The sequence below is a fragment of the Agelaius tricolor genome, unplaced genomic scaffold (genome assembly GCF_023055355.1).
Source record: "Agelaius tricolor isolate 1412-34295 unplaced genomic scaffold, bAgeTri1.0.p SCAF_2, whole genome shotgun sequence".
NCBI classification, from domain to species: Eukaryota; Metazoa; Chordata; class Aves; order Passeriformes; family Icteridae; genus Agelaius; species Agelaius tricolor.
In genome coordinates this window covers 48,353,068-48,372,872 of record NW_027269262.1, presented here as the reverse complement: position 1 = coordinate 48,372,872, position 19,805 = coordinate 48,353,068, and the positions used below count along the sequence as shown (strand labels likewise).

The 19,805-nt window shown below is 37.6% G+C and overlaps 1 protein-coding gene across 3 annotated transcripts in view; it reads right to left on the bottom strand.

Moving 5' to 3' along the window:
- Positions 1–19,805, bottom strand: part of MIB1 (MIB E3 ubiquitin protein ligase 1) — a 77,538-nt gene that overhangs the window by 9,658 nt on the left and 48,075 nt on the right. The window contains exons 13-20 of one of the 3 annotated variants that reach the window (XM_071418190.1): positions 16,238–16,370; positions 15,773–15,859; positions 12,948–13,076; positions 7,966–8,147; positions 6,555–6,747; positions 4,297–4,375; positions 2,549–2,662; positions 1,337–1,437 (exon numbers count right to left, since the gene is read on the bottom strand). In XM_071418190.1, coding sequence (XP_071274291.1) covers positions 1,337–1,437; positions 2,549–2,662; positions 4,297–4,375; positions 6,555–6,747; positions 7,966–8,147; positions 12,948–13,076; positions 15,773–15,859; positions 16,238–16,370 — 1,018 coding nt within the window. Of the gene's footprint in view, positions 1–1,336; positions 1,438–2,548; positions 2,663–4,296; positions 4,376–6,554; positions 6,748–7,965; positions 8,148–12,914; positions 13,077–15,772; positions 15,860–16,237; positions 16,371–19,805 lie in introns of all 3 variants that reach the window. The other 2 variants (XM_071418186.1, XM_071418189.1) reach the window with 2 other exon arrangements.

Here is a 19,805-nt window from a genome sequence, read left to right as displayed (position 1 = left end):
CAAGAAGAAAAACTGTAACAAAGTAGTTTTCTTTTCACGTGCCTATACATAAGAATATCAGCATAGGCAAACAGAACTCTGATCTTCTATAACTCCTAAAGTACCCTGAAAAAATGTATCTGAAGAAAACAGATTACTTGCATTTAAGCATGCATCTGGCATCTTGTGCATGAACCATTTCAAATGCCTTATTCTTTCCATTCAATGCTAAAAAGTAAAGCAGAAGCTATATAGTGGATGCAAGCCATCAGATGACAGTAATGTCTGGAGTTTCCAGGTAAGACAGAAACGCATTTTCAAATTACAATTTTCAATCTTGCATGTTCTTTACAGATAAAAACTACACAGGAAAGAGTTTTGAATTTCTGTGACTGGGGTGCTGGCCCAGTCACCATATGACAGGAAAAGCTCCTCACAGACACTCAGTTGAGCATATCAGCTCTCAAATTTAAGGCATTTTGAAACACAGGTCCTAAAGCTGGCAATCTAAATGTTCTAGCCCAAGCTTTCATGCACATGAACAGCTGAATCCAACAACTACCAGGACTAGATGTGATACTGCTGTCACTGAAGTATTATGGACTGCTGTAAGCCTACTACAGGAAAAGGCAAGCTAGAACACCTCAGTTTCCTGTAGCCATGAAAAGTTTCTTCCAATTGTGTTATACACAGGGAAACAAAAAGTCACATTATCAGGGTTCTCAGAGATTAACCTCATTCAGTAGTCAAATGCTCCAGATCCCTTACTGCTGAAAGGTCTGCAAACACTACACCGAATTACAAAGATAAACCTTAACATTTAAATTCCAAATATTTGAATTACATGTATAATATTTTCAAAGTTTTAACCTTGCAGCCACACAGTTCTTTGAAGAGTGTGTTCGCTATACCTTTCATAAGACAGATAACTGTCAGCTATTGTTCCAAGGCAGTTAATGAACAGACAAGTCAAGATTAAGGTAGATACAGAATGATGAAGATGATCTATTTTTATCTCTGTTCTGTGAAAACAGTTTTTTCTGTATCAACACATTCAGGTCAGCTTAACAGTCAGAGAATGTACTGGCTGGGAAGAGCATCCTTTTTCAGTCACATCAACACACATGCTCTAATAGATGGATTATCAAACATAGCCAATTGATTTTTTCTTTTAATCCCATACATAGAGGACATACAAGTCACATCCCACAAAAAATACTGGTCTTCCAACTACAGTTTAAGACTTGATGCACTTCAACATGTCATTTTGCTTTAAATAATAAAGGATGCATTGCCATTTTCAATCAAGTGGTTCTTGCACTTAATGGGTCTTACAACTTTTATCCAGCACTTTTACCTGTTCCTTGATGTCTTGCAACTGTTGCTGCAGCTTCTGTACATCTGCATTGACATTAGTGTTGTCTTTGTCCTTCTGCAAAACTGGAATGTTTCCACTTGCTGTAACATTAAAAGAAAATAAAGATATGTGATTACGCAGCAATCTAATGAACTGGGAATAATTATTTCCAGTGTCACAGCTACAATTTTCAATTATCTGAAAAAAATGTTAGTCAACCATCTTTGATAATCTAATTAAATTCACTACACCCTCACTGCAGCTCAACAAAGAATTTGAGTTTAGCAGCAACACTTCTTTGACAAGTATTTCCATAATAATGATGCTTGTAGTCCCTTAATGTTCTCAGAATTCCTATTTGTCAGCGAAGTTCCTGACATGAATATTTTTTGCATATGTTTAAGGAAAAAAAAGCCAAATTCCTTCACACTGAAATTACTTTTTTATCTACAGAGATGATTCTATTTGGTGTTCAAAATTGCCCAAGTGTCTTAGAAGCAGTTCATTCAAAATTTGAACAAGCTCAGATTAATAGTCCTCTATTTGACTGATCTGGGAAGCAATGGAAGAAAGAATTGTCAAGTCTTGAATTTCCAGTGAGTACTGAAAATCTGATTTTAATGAGTATTCTTATATTTATCTATATCAGAACATTATGACAAGAATGAACTGACATCCCATTCTCATAAACTCAACTGAAATACAGTGTAACACATATAGACACACAGAGCCAATACAAATAATTCACAGAAATTACTCAAGTAAGTCACAAGAAGTTTAAAAACTAGTGAAAGGAGGAGTTGTAAAACTAGACATTCTCTCAGGAAAGTTGCTTGTACCTAGATACAAAATACTTACCATTACTTCAGAGTACCAGAGGTAAAAAAAAAAATAATAAATATTTGCTCATTTGCACAATCACAGAAAATCTTCAGCTTTTACTTCTTAGGGCATTAGTAAGTGGCCAAGTCATCACACGTTTTGGATTCTACTCCGAATGCCAGAAGCAACTCTCCAGTGTAATGACTGGTGGTGTTACCACAATTGCTGCTACTAATGCAGAAAGTAGTGCAAACAGCAAAGGGATACCTGGGTTAGCACTGTTTTCATTAAACTTTTCTTCAGAAAGGAGAGAAATATTTAGATAATTTGAGAGAATGAGAATAGGTTGGTGGAGGAACAGGAAGGAGTATGGGCTCTGGAATCACTCACAAATATCATCACTGGTATCTTCTGTACCTTTCCCTCCGCAGCACATTATGAAAGGCACTCTTCGCTCAACCACTGCCCGACACTGTACACATTTCTTCATCAAGCTTGCACAATCTGAGGGAACAGAAAAATAAATCAACTCTGAATCTTCCCACTTTGTTTTTCTTTTTTCCTATACATGAGTTTGTTTATTCAGAGTAACTATACAGCAATGACTTAACAGATGCTTATAATACGAAGAACTACTTGAGTTTATCTCCACAAATTTTCTGCAAATCACACCTAAACAATGTCCTTTTTGGTGCTGAAAGTAAATCTATTCTCTATCTCCTTTTAAGGTATTTCAAGTGAACATGTTCCTCTTTCTCCAGATGGATGTCTAGTCCACAAGAATTTCAGATGTTAAAAGGTAATCACACATTTGAGACCAGAACTTCCAAGAATGCAATGACTATCTGGCTATCTTTTTCTTTAGAACAAAGGATCTCACTAACTGTCCTAATGCTCCAGGGGGAAAGAGATGCAGCTCTTTACCCTTAAGAGTAAACCTACATATTTTGATATAATCCTAGAAAAGGGGCTGTAATTTTTCTATTTAAGGCAAGTTATTGTCTCATAAATGCTAAAATGTTACTGTGAATCAAGACAGTGAGTCCTACAAAATACACAAACTTGAAGACTCTCTCATCCTGCTTGAACAAGATGGCCAGAAAAAAAATCTGGAAAGAAATAATCTACAACTGTTAAACCTTCTGCTGTCCTTGTTACAGCTTAGACTTGGTGACATGTACTGCGCTGCTGAAATCCTTCACCACAGTCATCAATCATTTTGTTGTCTTCTTTCCTGGGATTCAAAAAAATTTCTCTCATCATCTTTCAACTGCAGACAGTGAAAGAGGCCAGATCAGGCTAACTATAGTCAGTGGTTTGATGTCAGCTGCCTCAGCCAGAACAGAGGAAGAAACCAGACTTCTTTAGCAAGTCCAAGTAAGCAGTTACTCATGGGGATGATTACCTTCCCTCTTGTGTAGATCCTCATCAATAAGGACTGCTATTCTCTAGGGAAATGACCCTTCAACAAAACCCTGAAATGTCTGGAGACAAGGTGATAGCTGCATTCTCATCCACTTGTATTCAAAACCAAAAAATTTCTAGAGCTCGCCTACCTATTTTACCATTACACAAGATAAATCAAAATGAACCATAACTGGTGCTCTTTGCAAAGATACATGATGTGACTTTTGGGGCAAAATACAGCCCTTGTGCAAATCTGTAGATTAATAATGAAGCATACTAAGTATTTATTGACAATATTTTTTAAAACACCATTTGCAGATCTGAATGCCTTCAAAAAGCTGCAACAAAACAACAAAATTAATTCTAATTACTACCAAAGTGTTAATGATATACAGTAGGCTTCTATTATGTGAGAAAGCCTACTCACAGTTAAATTATTCAGATGAGCACACACTTTCTAAATATTTGAAAATATTCTAAAATATTCTAAACATTCTAAATATTTGAAAATCTCCACTTTGTCCTCCAATTAATACCAGCGTGACAAATAATGTCAAAATTCTGATGATCACACCAGACTACCAAGTAAATTGAACCTGAAATCAGATTACTAATTGTCACTGTTGCGATGGACACACGACATACACACACTTGTTAATGGTTTTAGCAATCTGATAAAAAACATTCTGTCCTACAATTACTTCCAAAAGAGGTTTTCTAAAGTTACTTACTCTCACAGGCACACATATGACCACAAGGCTGGAAGAGCACTGCTGCCTTTTTGTCTGAACATACTACGCATTCTTCAATCTGTAAAGAACAACATACACACGTGAGCAAAGTGCATCTCCTGCTCTCTACATTAATTTGCAAGGCACATGGGTCTAAGAATCTCCATCTAGTGGGGTTTTTAACACATTCAGCATCTCAAAATGCAACTTAAATAAGTTATCACACTAACTTCTAAGAACAGGTATTTGCTGGCAATTTTTACACATTCAGTACAATGACAGGCACAGAGAAGCATTTAGAATACCATATATTTATTTTTCTTTTTTCTTTTCTCCTTCTTTATTCCATCAAGGATACTTAAATCAGGGTTGATCAGACTGGAGAAGAGAGTCTCCAGGAAGATGTTATTACAGCACTTCTGTACTCAAAGGGGGCTTATAAGAAAGATGGGAACAAACTTTTTTGCTCGGCCTGTTGCAGTAGTACAGGAGGTAATAGTTTTAGACTAAAAGAAAGCCAATTTGGTATAAGAAAGAAATTTTTTATGATGAGGGTCATGAAACACTGGAACAGGTTACCCAGAGTGGTGGCAGATGATCCACCCCTGGAAACATTCAAGGTCAAGCTGGACAGGGCTCTGAGCAACATGATCTCATTGAAGATATTCCAGCTCATTGCACAGTATCAGATGTCAGTCACATTACTGATTTTAAAGGCCCCTTCCAACATTCTATGATCCTATGAAATTTAACTTAAAAGGTACTTTTACAGAAATGTTTTAATATTCTGGGCTAGGAGATACTCCAGTTTCAACCCCTGCCATGGGCAGGGACATCTTCCATTAGACCAAGTTACTCAGGGCCCCATCCAACCTGGCCTTGAACACTGCCAGGGATGGGGCATATGCAGTATGATCAAAGACATCACATACAATTCCATTTTTACTGGCCTGCACCACCTCTTTCAGTTCACAGAACTGTTGTCCTGATTCATTTATTTCTTGGCCTTGCGGTTTTTATACAGAAAAGTATAAGAGAAGTATTGACCAGATATTCCAATCTCTCAAACTAATTCAGCAAAAGAAATCTAAGGAAGGCTATCCATAAAGCTTAGCTTTCACCTGGGAAAGCTGATTTCCATAGAGTACCTTCTTTAGATGAATGAGTAGGGGCAGAACCCTCACTTTGCTACTCCAAATCACCCAGTGGCAGACCCTTTCACTGACTGTAAAGAAAGTCTAGAGAAAAGGAGCTCCCACTATGTTAACATTTGGCTTTTGAACATACACAATGCAGAACAGCATATAGTATAAGAAGAATAAGAGAGTGAGTAGTAAAAACAGTGCAACTTTATATTTACAATTCTTATACTTACTCTGAGATGGAGGAAAAAACAACATACTACAGAAGCAGACTAATCAAATATGTTTGGAAAAAGCAAACAAAAAAAAAAAAAAAACCAACCCAAAAAAACCAAACAGGTTGGGTTCCAAAAAAAACCCCAAACAAAGAAAAAAACCCCCAAAGCCAATCTAAAAATCAAACATAAATCCAAATGCAGAACATGATTTCTTTTTTTTAACAGCTAAAAAAAAAAACAGGACAAGACTTGGTATTTACAAGGAGTAAAAGAATATTCAAACAGAAAAGCAATGGGGAGGTATCCATATAGTCAAAACTATTTGTGAATAACCATTTGAAAAACCATTTGAAAACCTCTCCAAAATAGGGCGTGACTGATTGATTCTCTGAAGGAAAAAGACAGTGTAATGAAACTCATGTTTCCAAAGAAAAAGAAGGTGAAAGCTGAAAGTAATTATTAACTACAGAAACAAGCACATATTAACTCAGTTTACAGGCAAATCATCCTTCAAGTAGCCCTAAGGAATAGAAGAACTCAGTATTACTGAGGGAAATTATATTTCAGAAGAAGCAGCAATTTATCTTAATATGAAGAAAAGATACCATGGCAGGGGGAAAATAGTCTAGTTCAATAAAGCATCCTCACGTGACTGTATTAGGAACTCTGAGGACCTGAACAATGAAGACATTGCAAGGCAGGGAGAGGTAGGTATGACAGGCAAACAGAAAAGAGCAAGATATCATTATGATGCAAAATTAACTCCATCCAGTGAGACATGTGTAAGGCATAATACCACATAAAACATGTATATTTCTTTGACCTCTTTTTTACCTTTTTTTTTTTTTACTTTTCCACTATAAAAGTAAGAGAACCAATAAATTTCAGAGGTTTTTACCTTTGTCCTAGACTGAACTTGTTCTTTACAGATGAGGCATTTTTTCACCCGTGGTGAGCACAAGGAACACGTGGCAATGTGGCCACATGGGCCAAACAGAGTGTCTCTCTTCATGTCTGAACACACCATACATTCTTCTAAGGTTTCAGAATCATTGTTGATCATAGATGGACTTCGGGAACCAACCTGGCCACTACAAAGAAACCTTGCAGTCAAACTTTTAATAATTTAAAAGACCTCACTCAAATTAAAATGCACATCAACTGGCTGCTTCTACACTCCTATGCACTTGGGCATCAATGTATGATCATACAGCCATCTGAACTGCCTTTTCCCAGAAGTACAGCTGACACTGCAGTGCAAGGTTACACACTCGGACAAGGCATTGTACAGAAACAGGACACACAGGTCAGGATATCGTGTTGTGAGCGTAAAACGTCGCTTTCTCTCGTCCTAAGAGCTTGCTTTACTAACAGAGACGTGCCCTGCAGTGGGCAGACGCAGCCCCCGGGCTCGCCCATCCGTCCCCACGCCCGGCAGTGCCGGACCGGGGCCGGAGCTCCGCGCTGCGCTGGCCCGCAGGGGGCGCGCGTGCCCAGCTCCCGCCATGGGATGGGGCCGGGACACACGGACACACACACGGATACACACACACAGAACCCGAAAGGAAATAAGCGCCTTACTCTTTACCAGGCAACACCAATAAAAACAGCCTCTCATTTTCACATTTTAAGAGTACAGTTTTGATTTCCATATAGGAATTAAAGATGAGAATCGTTTGTGGCAACAGGCGGAACGTAACTAGGACAAGGTGAATCCTCTGGTACTGCATGGACCTGATAACATGGTACTTCACTGAAATTGTGATTTCTAGAGACATCAGACCTACCCCCTCGTTCTCTTTTCACAGAATCATACAGTTGTTCAGATTAACAGATACTCAGTAGGTGACCTTCTCAAAGCAGCAACAACAGTGAATTCATATCAGTTTATACAAGGCTTTGCCTATTTCAGTCATTAAAAGTTGTATGGACAGAGATTTCACAAATTTCCAGGCCAACCTGTTTGCAATGTTTAGTTATTCTTCCAGGGATTTCCCCCTGACTGCCTTGTGAAGTTCTACCAATTCCTCCCCTGAAGACTGTCACCTTCCCATTCTCATCTTTCCCATACTAATATGCATGAAAGCTTGGGTAAGTTTCAAGTAATGTATTTCTGAATAGCATTCAGTGTACCATAAAAACCTAAAGAATTAAAAGTAAAAAAAAAAATAGCCACACACAAAAACCCCCACCAAACTCCCAAATTTGTATGTTTTAATTAGGTATTGCTAATTTCAACATTTTAAAAAAATCAGTTAATCTGTGGAAAGCAGACATTTGGAAACAGTGCATTTTATGAATATACAAACCTGACTTTTTCTTTGTGACATTTAGCCAATGCTTTGCAGAGACTTGGATCAGGGCAGAGGTCGAGAGGGGACTGACCCTTCTTGTTACGAATGCCGAGGTCAGCCCCATTGGCTGCCAGGAAGCAGGCAATAGATGCAGCACTCTTCTTCTCTGCTCCTTGAGTGCCAAGTCCCATTATTAACTGAAAGAAAACAAATATGTAAGCAAGAAAGACTCTCTAAACAGTTAAGAATCATCTGGCTAAAGGAAAGCTACTTGACATGCACACTTATACGTAAATGTGTAAGCCAAAGGAAGCGTCTCTAGAACTAAAATCAAAACAATTGCTTCATTCTGAGTCAGCTATATTCAGCTTTCTTTTAGAAACTAAAATTCAGCAAGGAATAGTTCTACTGAAGCACTCAATCTCCTGTACACCTATACTCACATGTGAAGTGGCTGTCCTTCTATGTAAGCACTGTAAAGGGCAAAGTTACAGTGGGTATATTCAGAACACACTTCGGTATATGCTCAAATTGCTCAGTTCAGACAAAATGCTACCACGGCACTTGGACTGAAATCACAGTTGAGCATAGAAATGAATGCACATCTACTTTTAGTCCAGTAAGAAAAGTACCTGCCCAAGAAAGACTGAAATTCAGTTACTTTCTCAGCCTGGATGGATTAAAACCCACACACTGTCCCTATCTAATCACATAATGCTACTCTGCCCTTTCACAGCTGTTACTGTATCCTTGTGTAACTGCTTCACAGGGCCAGCTAGAAACACTAAGAAGGCTCACTACCACAGCCCAGCAAGGAATGGATTCCCCAAAGCATTCTGGCCTCCCAACACCTTTTTGTATTAAAGCTCAATCAGATGAAATGCATTAAGTATAATACAGACTCCAGAACTGCTGGCATCACTAAGAGTCCCTCAGCAAACTACACTACACTGTATTCAAAGGAAGAGCTTTGGCAAAGCCAGGGCAGCTCCAACTCAAGGAAACTCAGTTGCTTAGGGAAGCATTTTTTAAACCTCAGTCTATATGTTTTTTTTTTTTTAATTAGAAGTTCTTATATCAATATGTGTCAATGAGGCTACAAGACTCTTGAAAGTCGCTTTATGAATTCAGATACTCCTCCTGCATTCTCCCTCATAATTAGGTAAGAACAGTACACCTCCAAAGTCTTTATACCACGAAAATCAGTAAGTTACGGAAACAATTTTTTTGTGGTGTTCAGATAATAGAAAATTTTCATTTATCAATTGAGACTGTTTTTCTGCACTTCAATTGCAGAACTGGCTGAAGCAAAGCAGAGATGTGATCCAGCTTCAGTCCTGGTACTTTGGACCATATTATTAATCCAGCCAAGGCAGCACAACACCCAGTGAAACTGATTTGCTCCAAGGTTGGCAGAGTCATTGTGGAACAGTCATCTACATTAGTCACAAAACCCCTAGGTCCTAAAATGCCTCTGCATGCTGTACAACTTGAAAACACCAGGACAATGTTGCATCCCATGACATTTCTCAGGAAGCCTGCAACTTTTCAGGCACAAAGAATGAGAACACCACAGAAGAACCCATGCACAAAATACTCTCCATTATGTCTCAGTGCCCAGTATGGCTGCAGCATACCTCTGGAGGGGGCTAGCCCTGAAATGCATCAACACAGGCAAACACAGCCAATTCACCAGTGAGGGAGAAGTCTCAGTGCAATCCACAAAAACTGTATAAATATCATCTAAGTAATTGTACCTTTGAAGCAGTAAACACTTTCCATTAGTTTCTTTCTTTTAAGTTAGGATTTAGGCGGTGGCATCACTTAAAAGCATTTTAAGAGTCAGAAATACACCTTAAAGAAACTTGTATATTAAAATAAATTACACAAAATGACCCTGGGAATAATACAGTTGTTTAGGATAAAAATTACTCTAGGCTAGAACAGTGCATCTGTAATAAAGCAATTAAAATTACTTTTTTGTGGTGGTGGTGGAGACTATACTTCAGAAAATTTCTCCTCCTCCCAGCTGCAGTCACTACAATATGCTGGATGAAAAACTTAAAAATTATTTAAAGAAATGGGGTATACTGCTCATAGCACTTGAGCATAGTAATATTTTTCAGAATGGTACCTAAAATGAGTAGGGCTTTGTGTACTATCAAGATTGCTCACTACATGCATTTTAAACAGCCTATCAAAAATCAGTTGAAGAAACCTGACAAAAATTGTTTTATGTATAACATAAAATATCCTGAGTTGGAAGGAATTCACAAGGATCATTAAGTTCAGCTCCTGCCCCTGCACAGGACAGCCCCAAGAATTGCACCAGGCGCCTGAGATCATTGTCCAAAGGCTTTTTGAACTCTGGCAGGCTTGGTGCTGTGACCACTTCCCTGGGGAGCCTGCTCCAACAGGCATAATGGTGGCAATTCAGAAGGAGCTACTAAAAAAAAAAAAAATCAATGTTAAAGAATTCATTCAATTTAGTTCCATTTATGAAATAAGTGAATGATAATCAGTAAAAAGTATTGTTTCATATTTTAAACAGTGGTCCAAGTAAAAAGTAACAAATCATACAATTTCAATGAGTTGCTGTCTAACCAACTTGATCAAGTATGAAAAAACTCTAAAATCCTGCAAGTGAGATTTTTCTTTTCAGTTTATTCAACTGAAACAAAAATAGAAATAATTATTCCTATTATGTATGTATGTGCTAGAAAGAGGCGCCCTACAGGCCTCAGTAGGTTGGAATCTCCAAGACAGCAGTGCAAAATTAATTAAAATTTAGCCAAGCAAAAATGAGCTCTAAAAACTCAATATTTACAGAGATGTGTTGCTATCACATTGCCTAATGAAATCTGATACATTTTGCAGCCTTTAAAGGAATTAATGAAGAAGAGTAAAAAATCTCTCAAAACAAACCCTCAATTTAAGTCAAAACATTTACAAAAAGAAAACCTTACTGATTTCCAGACAAAATTATTAATTCTCTTTATCATCTATTATTCATCACCTGTATTTGCAATTCCACACAAAACAAATTACCAATGTGTCCTTGGATAGCTTTAAAGGTCCAAATGCCTGCACATATTTTTACAGCTTCAATTCTGTCTTTGTTGATACTCAATTTTGGGGCAAAGGCAGCTTAATATTTAAAACTGTTTAATGGTAAAACCTAGTTTATAGAATTTTTACCTTACTGTCATTTAAATAAAGGTAGATAGATACAGGTATTGTTCTCGTTTCCTGTTTTTCACAAAACGTTTTCAAGATAAGTTGATTTGCCGATCATCTTAAAGCGTTTTCAGATATATTTACTCCATCTTTTACATTTCACATAAAATAAAAACAAGCAAGTTTTTGCCTCTTCTCTGCCAGAACTTACCTTCTCCACACCACTTAAACATCCCAAATTTGTTAGTTTGGCAAAAATTTTCTCTGCAGCTAAACAAAGTGCAAAGAAATGACCAGTAGTTTGATCACGCTAATAAAGGAGAGGAGGTATTGGTTGATCATGATTTTTTAAAACTTTAAAACATTTTTAGGTGATCAGAGACACAATGATGAGGGGATTTTTTTGTTTCTCATATCTTTTGCCTGATCTTTGTCTCATTACTTCAATGGAAATGTGAAAAAGTTACACTTTTGTTTTAAACCAAGAATACTTGTCAAATGAAACTAGAGATAAAACTTTATTCTTTAAAATATAAATTCCCCCCCCACAAAGAGAAGTTTAAAAGGTGATGGAAAAAACCCCACTTCTGTTAAAATCCTCAAAACTCAATGCACAACTCTAGCTTCATTGTGAAAGCCATTAATAAGACTGAGCAGAGAAACCAATTTATGAAATGCCAAATCTGAGAAAAAAAATTCTCTTTCATTCATTTCACAGTTAAACACATGAACACAAAGTATTCTAGACAGCTCTCATAGAGTCCATTTCAGATCACAGAAACAACTGAGCTGTCACTGCTCTTCTTGTCTCATTTAAAAGGACATACACATTTTCTTACACGTTAGTCATATTTCAAATCTCTTTCAAGGCTTATTCCAGTGTATTTCAGTGAGACTCAGTAACCAATTTGAAAAAAAAATTTTACAGTGGAATGATTGTTTTGAACAAAGACTTTTCATAAAGTTGGTGTATTTTCCTTAATGAAACGCACAAGCAACAACAAAAAAATTTCTAATTTTAACCCTCAGTTAAAATCAGAAAAAACATTATGCTAATAACTAATGGTTCAGTAGCTCTGATACACCACTATTTTGTCCATCTTTAATATCTAAAGAAAAAAACTGTTTCTTTTTCTCAAGCTGAATTGCTCCGTAATTTTATTTCTCCTTTGTCTTTCAGGTAAACTACAAACATCACCTCTATATATGGGGTTCACACAGCTTTTTGGGTGTGAGAGTTTCTTTTCTTCAGTAAAACATTTTGACTTTTATTACCTGGAGGCTTTTTGACTATTACCTTACTACAGCACAATTTCTGAAGTGAAATCTGTCAAAAATATACATCTCAATAAACATACAAAATTAAGAATGCCCGTTCTAACAGAAAATACTTTCAGAAAGTTAGAGAAGCAACTAAGCAACTAAAGTTATAAAGACATGCAAGACGCTGAATCACAGAAAACTATTTCAGTCTTATTCTGTACTGTAATACTGTTGAATTCTCTTTCCAAAAAAGCTACTTTGATTTATTGGCAGCCGTCCATGTTCACTACAGAAGATAAATTTGTAGAAATATTTTTGAGCTACATAACCCTTTTTCTTCAAAAAGGTAATGACTTCATGTGGAAAGCCACATAGAACAATATGATTTCTGCCTACACTGCAGTTTAATGCAGAATGTCTACATAAACTTATGCTGCCAAAACCCAGTCCAACAGTACAGAAGTAGACCAAGAGACAAATATACAGGGGAAAAAAAAAGGAATAAATAAATGTGTTTTATTTACTGTGTTCTTTGATGGCTCCCAAGCAGTATCTACCTTGCCCACATCTTGCATGTCTTGGAGTTGGCGGAGCTGTGACAGGGTGTGGTGTCTCAGGGCTTCATGCAGGGGAGTATCCCCATCTTTATCCTGAATATCCAATTTAGCACCTGCACGAACTAAGAGCTGAAAAGAGAGAGAACCAAATTAAAAAAAAAAAAAAAAGCTCCCTTTTAGAACTAATTTCAAAAAATTATGGTTTAGGATTCTCTAGGAGGTTCAAAAGGGCTACTCCTATCTTGCTACAATTCACAGTTTAATTAATTTAAATTCATTTTCCTTACCTGGAGCTCAGCCTTCAACCAATGCATTTATCTGTCTCAAATATCAAGCTTATTTCAGCAGAAGGCTAATGCTTGCCTGTGCTCTGAATGCTACAAAAGACATAATTTAAGAGGATCCTTTCTACTTCCTTAGACTTTAATTCGTATAAGACAGCCTACAAACAATGTAATTTATTAAAGCAATATGTACAATACTTGAGATAGGTATATATTCTTTACTATTAGGTTTCAATGACCTCAAAAATCATAATTTTCACACCATACTAAACTTTACAACTTAATTTACAGTGTCCTCGCATAAGCAAAGTAGTTAAGCATGTACTTTGGTAAACCCTAATTCAGGAGAAGACATAAAAACCAATGACACTATTAAAAAGTCTCTCAGAACACTTTGGAAAGTAATGAACTGTAAGACTTGTCTCTAAGGCTAATTTTAGACACCCGTTCCTATTCACATGACACAAAACAAGCACAAGGCTGCACAGGCCCTCCTATTCCTATGGCCTTTGCATACGGCCCTTCCATAATTCAACCCACCAGAACTTTCTTAAATACACTGTTGAACAAAACAAAGCAACACATGCTGACAAAAAAATACCAACTGCCCCTAAAAATTAAACCCCATCACTGTCACCATTCAGAAGCCTGTAGGCAGCAGCTGAGGTTTTAACTTCAGTTTTTGAGCTTCTGCTACTCTGCAAAATTGGGATTAGCAGTAGAGACAAAAGGCATAATCCAAAACCAAGAATATACAAAGAGGGATCTCCCTCTTTGGAACCCACATGCTTGCAAGGAGTTTCAGTTTCTCAGAATCAAATAACTTCAAACTTCAGAACAGGCTAAAAGGAATTGAAAGCCTAATTTTCAAGAAAGTATCTGCCTGCAATTATTTGCAGCTTATCATTTTCCCCAAACTTCTCTTCCACAAGTGAAATCAAGAATACCAGCTAATAGCTGACACAGTCTAGTCTCAACTTCTTACACTCTCTAAATGGATTTACTCTGGACTAATTTCTTTTCTCATATTCATATCTTGTGTCTACCACTAGCTCTTTACTGCTTTGAGTTTCTCCTGGAATCCTTGACTACCACAGATTTTCAGAGTCTTTGCAGAAGTTTAAAAAAATAATTAAAAAAAAAAAAGCAAACCATTGCCCTTTGTCATGGCAGTAGGACTTTTAAAAGAACCGTGCTACCTTTGACCACTATTCCACAAATGCCTGAGGGTACAAACCCAGCCCTGGAAGCTATCCAATAGGAATTAGTTTTGGAATATGGAGCCAACATGTTCTTTGCATGGCTACGTGAGCTATTTTAGGACTTCTTAAAGTTAATCCAGTTCTGAAAAATGGATACTCTACAGGGTCATTCACCTAAACATTCTCAGATATAAGCATGTCAGTGAAACACACATGCTAGTTCTTCTACGTGCCTACCTTCCTGCTCATCTGCTACATTAATATTGTATTCCCAGGTACTGTGTAAATTCCAGAAGGGCACAGAGTTCACCAAACACAGCTGCCAAATAGCTTGCAGGATGCAAGTGGCACTGACTCTAGGAAACCATTCTTCTGGTAGCAAGCAGTTCCAGATATAGGGCCATATCACATGTTTCACTGTAACGGGATCACACCCATCAGCCCGCAGAGCTGGAGAAACCTTATGGCTAAATAACACTTAACAGAATGCAGGTCTGCATAGGGGAACAATTCTGTGTAGGCCTGAATAAGAGACAGTTTTCCATACAAGATGACTCCATCAAGAAAAAAAATTACATCCAAGGCCAAGGCCAGGTTGATGTATTCACTCTGAGAGCAGTGAGTGCTCTCTCTGAGCCTCAAAATCCCACAGTAGCAAGGCAAACAGTCACACAGGTCCTGTATGACAGTGCACACAGGCCAGAAACAGCAAGCTACGCCAGACTCATCACACTTCCTGTGTAGCAACAAAGCTTTGATAAGTTGAAGCATTCACTTTTGCAACTATGCAAGCAAAAAACTAGGATAGCATTCCTTTCACCAATAGGGCACTACTGTTCACTGCTTATAGGTCTCCCAAGCTAAGAGCATGGAATGTCAAACACTCAGTGACTGAAAAGGAGTTAAGGTCATAAAAGATGTTTCGTGTTACAATTTGCAAAAGCTATGAGCAAGAACAATTACTCATACAGCAGGAGGCATCAGAAATGCTATTTGAAGATCCCCTTACAGCACCACAAGATTCAGACAAGTAACAGCCGAACACATTCTTCCTTACTAAACAAGAAGGGATGCTGGAATTGGCAACCACACAGAGGAAACCATAATGTACATGTACAAAAATTTAGCATGCTTCAAGCAGCGTTCATATTGCTGACTGACCTTCTGTGCAAGTTGGCAGGCTTCTGAATGAAACAAAATCCAATCAAACAAACATGCAGTGACTATATGTTGTCAAATAATTTTCTGAACGTTCATGAAGTATTCATATTTTAACAGCCACCATCAGCTTTAGCCAAATGCCATTAACCATATGGCTTACTGCAAATAAGATACTTACCCTAACAATTTGTGTATGCTGTCGTTCAACAGCAAGATGAAGAGCAGTTTGCTGGTTAACATTCTGGATATCCAGGTTAGCATTGCCCTGCAAGATATTCAAAACATTAGAGTATTATCACTCCAGCAACTCATCTACAGGCAAGGCAGTCCATTAGGACACCGACTATGACCCTGAATACAATTCCTAGTTAGGGGATTTGAGAACAGAAGTGATTAAATACTTAATTATTCACTGTACAGATGTTGATCTGTTGAATGAAACTAGGTATCCAATTTTTCAGTCCCTCTGCACCATTAGGCCATTGTAACAATCTCAAAGGCAAATTTGACCTTTACAGCTCAACACGTCCTTCCCTCCTCCACTGCTTCTGCATTGCGACTGCAGGCGTAAAGCAGCCAACTATTTTCACATCAGATGGTTAACCAAAGCATGACATTTAAATCCTCCTGAGAAAAGTCCTACCTGATGCACCAAAAGTTCAGCCACTTCCACATGATTATTAAGAGCTGCCAGATGTAAGGCTGTGTAACCATCATCTTTTTTCTCATCAACAATCCACGGTCGTGGTAGCTTGGACAACAACACACGCATTGCGCTGAAAAGCATAAGCAGAGATGGCATAAACACCCCTACAACGTATGCTGAGTGACAACAGTAGAACAACATTAATTCTCAGAACTATGTACTAGTGGCTAAAATAATTTTAATCTTTTTTCAAACAGAGAGAGTGGGTGAAAAGCTGTACCAACAGTTCCAAAGCAGAATATTTTCATGTTCATTTCCTTCTCATTAAAGCACATAAACAAACCATACAATGCCTGGAACAGTGTGAGGGTTGGGTTTGTTTTTTAGAAGATTGCTATCTAGCAATAAAAATTACATTAAAGAAGCATTCAAACAAACTCTGAAATGTAGAGAAAAGAATTTTCTCCCTCAAAATCTTTATAGCATCCATTAAATCCTTCAGTATTTAATGACCAAGTTCCACTACATTAAATTTCTTTAAAATCATCACTTTATAAACTGATGCCATGGGCTGTAACAGTTAAAACTCAGTTTCTAGGAAAGAAAATGGAGGAAGATCTCTTAAGCACAGACAAAATAAATGCTGAAACTGTTAAGTGAGAACTAGTGGGATATTTTCTTAAAATATAATGGTTGACTATAACATACCATGGCAGTGTCTGGTAGTCAGGGAGTAGGGTGGGGAAAAGCAACTTGATTACTACAAGTATTAAAGCAGACTAAAATCCATAAAGTCCAAAGTTAACCTTCAGTTAAGGGTATTAACAACACAATGCTAGATAAACAAATTGCTCAATCTTGTATTCTCTGAGAAATACAGTTTTCGTAAGCTTACATATCTTCACTTAGCTTTTGGAATACATAAGTTACCAAACTTAAACCCCTTATTGTCTTATCTTTATAAACAGCATATGCAGCTCCCTTATGACAGTTCCTTAAAGACAAACACAAAACCAGAAACTGCTACAATCCTGTGCCAAGAAACCTCTTCTGTCATCTGATGTTTCCCTACTGTTGAAGGAACATGATATCTACAGGAGAAACACGGCTTCTGCACAAAATTCAAACTTTTAAAATCCAAATAATCCTTGCTAATGCAAGTGGAAGCACTCAGTCACACAGTGCATTGCAAGGCAGATAATGTATCTAAATTAAAGAGTTCTTCAAGAGCTCTGGTATCAAAAATGTGGGATCTCAATAATCCTCAGAAAAAGCCTCATGAATCGAACCTCTCAGCTTTTACTTAAAAATACCCTCATAAGGTATGAATGACTGCCCCGTCAAGTACAAACTGAACTCCCAGTTCATTCCAATCATATGTTGCCTTGAACATACACACTGAGGTGAAGTAGTATTCACTCCTAAGCTCTCTTTTAGAACAAGCCAATAAGTTCCCTATAAAAAACCCTAAAAGTTGTGTCTGGGCACAGATCACCCTAATAGGCCTTCCTTGAAAGCAGAGAAGTCTGTGAGGTAACCGTAAGGAAGTGCATTCCTTCCTACTCTCTGCTCAAATGCTCCCAAAGAAGACTCTGCTTAACAAGTATCTCCACGTTCTCCTGCTACTGAGTGCACAACATAAACCTCTGGTTTCACACCTATGCTGCAGCTGCCAGAATGGCATATTAAGTGACACTTTTTGTCCCCAGAATCAGAGTCTGGGGAATCCCAACTAACAGGAATCCCAACTAACCAACTGCATTTTCAAGGCACAAGGTCATACAAACCCACAGGAAACCAACTGCTACGAGAAGCATCCATAGCCAGACTGCTCTGGATGTTTGTCCTCCTCAGAGTGGACAGAAGCCATTTTCAGCCTCTTAGGATTATTTGTTTTTGTGGCAGATTGCTTTTCACTTCCTCACAGTCCAAATCACTTACAACACAGCAATATAAGACAACAACACTTATCAGACTGTACATTGCTCATTGCTCAGTTTCTATTCATAACACTTTCTACAGCTCTCTCACGTGCTAGGAAGAAAAGACTAGAATACTTCAGAAAAAAACCAAACAATGGCAACATTAATTCTTTGGGAGATTCACTTATGCAGGATTTTTCAAAATTAGTGATATAATTTAATAAAACTCAAGTTACCAAAGCTTTATGAAATGTGGCAAAATTAACCAGTATAAAGTTGCACTGATAAACATAGTCTATAGTTTTTGTAATGCAATGATGCCATATCTTCAAATCTTGGCACCATCAGAACTGTGTTTAGCTGCTTTAGGGGAGCATGTCTGGAGCACTATGGTTTGCTTGGTATCTGGGCACACAAACACACCAGCCCTTCAGAATGCTGGGCTACTACAAAGCACACAGTCCCAACAGCACAACAAGCCTCCTATAGTGGCTTCCCACAAGGCATCATGTCATGTAAGCTCTTTATCTTCACCTGCCATGCTCAGTGCTTCTAAAGACCCCATAAAGCTCTTATCTACTGTGGATAGTCTAAAAAACACAATAAAAAATTCCTGAAAATTCCCTATGACTGACAGAAGCAATATGACTGTGAGCAATGAGGAAAAGGTGGGGCAACAATAACCTAACAAAACAAAGAAACAAAAAAGACCAACAAGAAATTTTTCTTAAAACTGCAACTACAACTTGAGGAACACTGTGGAAGGACATCAACACCAATTACAGCCAGCATGTCTCCAAACTAGCTCTAGTCACTAAACAAGAAACTGTTCTAACCAACTCAATGATATTTTATATCCTTTTTTTTCAGTAAGGAAATAAGAAAATTGCCAGTTCTACAGATAAACAAAATTTGAAGTCCATTGACACACTTTATCAGATTTCTCAATATGTAAATGTACTTCAGAAATACTATTGACATTTCTTTAATACACCTCATCTTTGAAACAAAAATAAGAAACCAACTGACTCAGCATTTTGTGTGCTGTGAAGAAAAATCACTCATCTTAATATGTGAATGTTATCCTTACCAGATCCTCTTTCAAATCTTTAGTTTGCTGTCTTACACCAGAAAAAATTTTATCTGAAGTTTGACTGAAAAATATTTGGAGATATCTTGCTTTCAGAAAAATGAGATGCGTGCTACATTTCTGAATGCTTTTAAGATACATTGGTCTTACTGGAAAAGCAGAAGGACTACCAAAACAAATAGCGTCTGTATGGAATACAGTTTTATCTTACTGTTCACAGCAAATCACTGAAGGGTCAGGAACCACTACTCAGTTGTTTCTTTTTATTCAGAAAAAGACTGTATCTTTCTTTCAGACCATGCTGTATTACAGGACAGCAGGCTAGGAGGACTGTTTCATGGAATGACACCTTAAAATTCTGCAAGATGTTAATATGCTACAATGGTAAATTCAGCTCAGTGGCTGCATCCTCCTCCTCATTAGATGAGAGGTAGTTTCTTTCAATTTTTACAGGATTTTCTAGAGCTCCTGCCAAAATTTTGACAGCTAAGTGGCTACCATTCAGAGCAGCACTCACTGGAACAGGCATACATCATAAAAAGTCACATTAGAG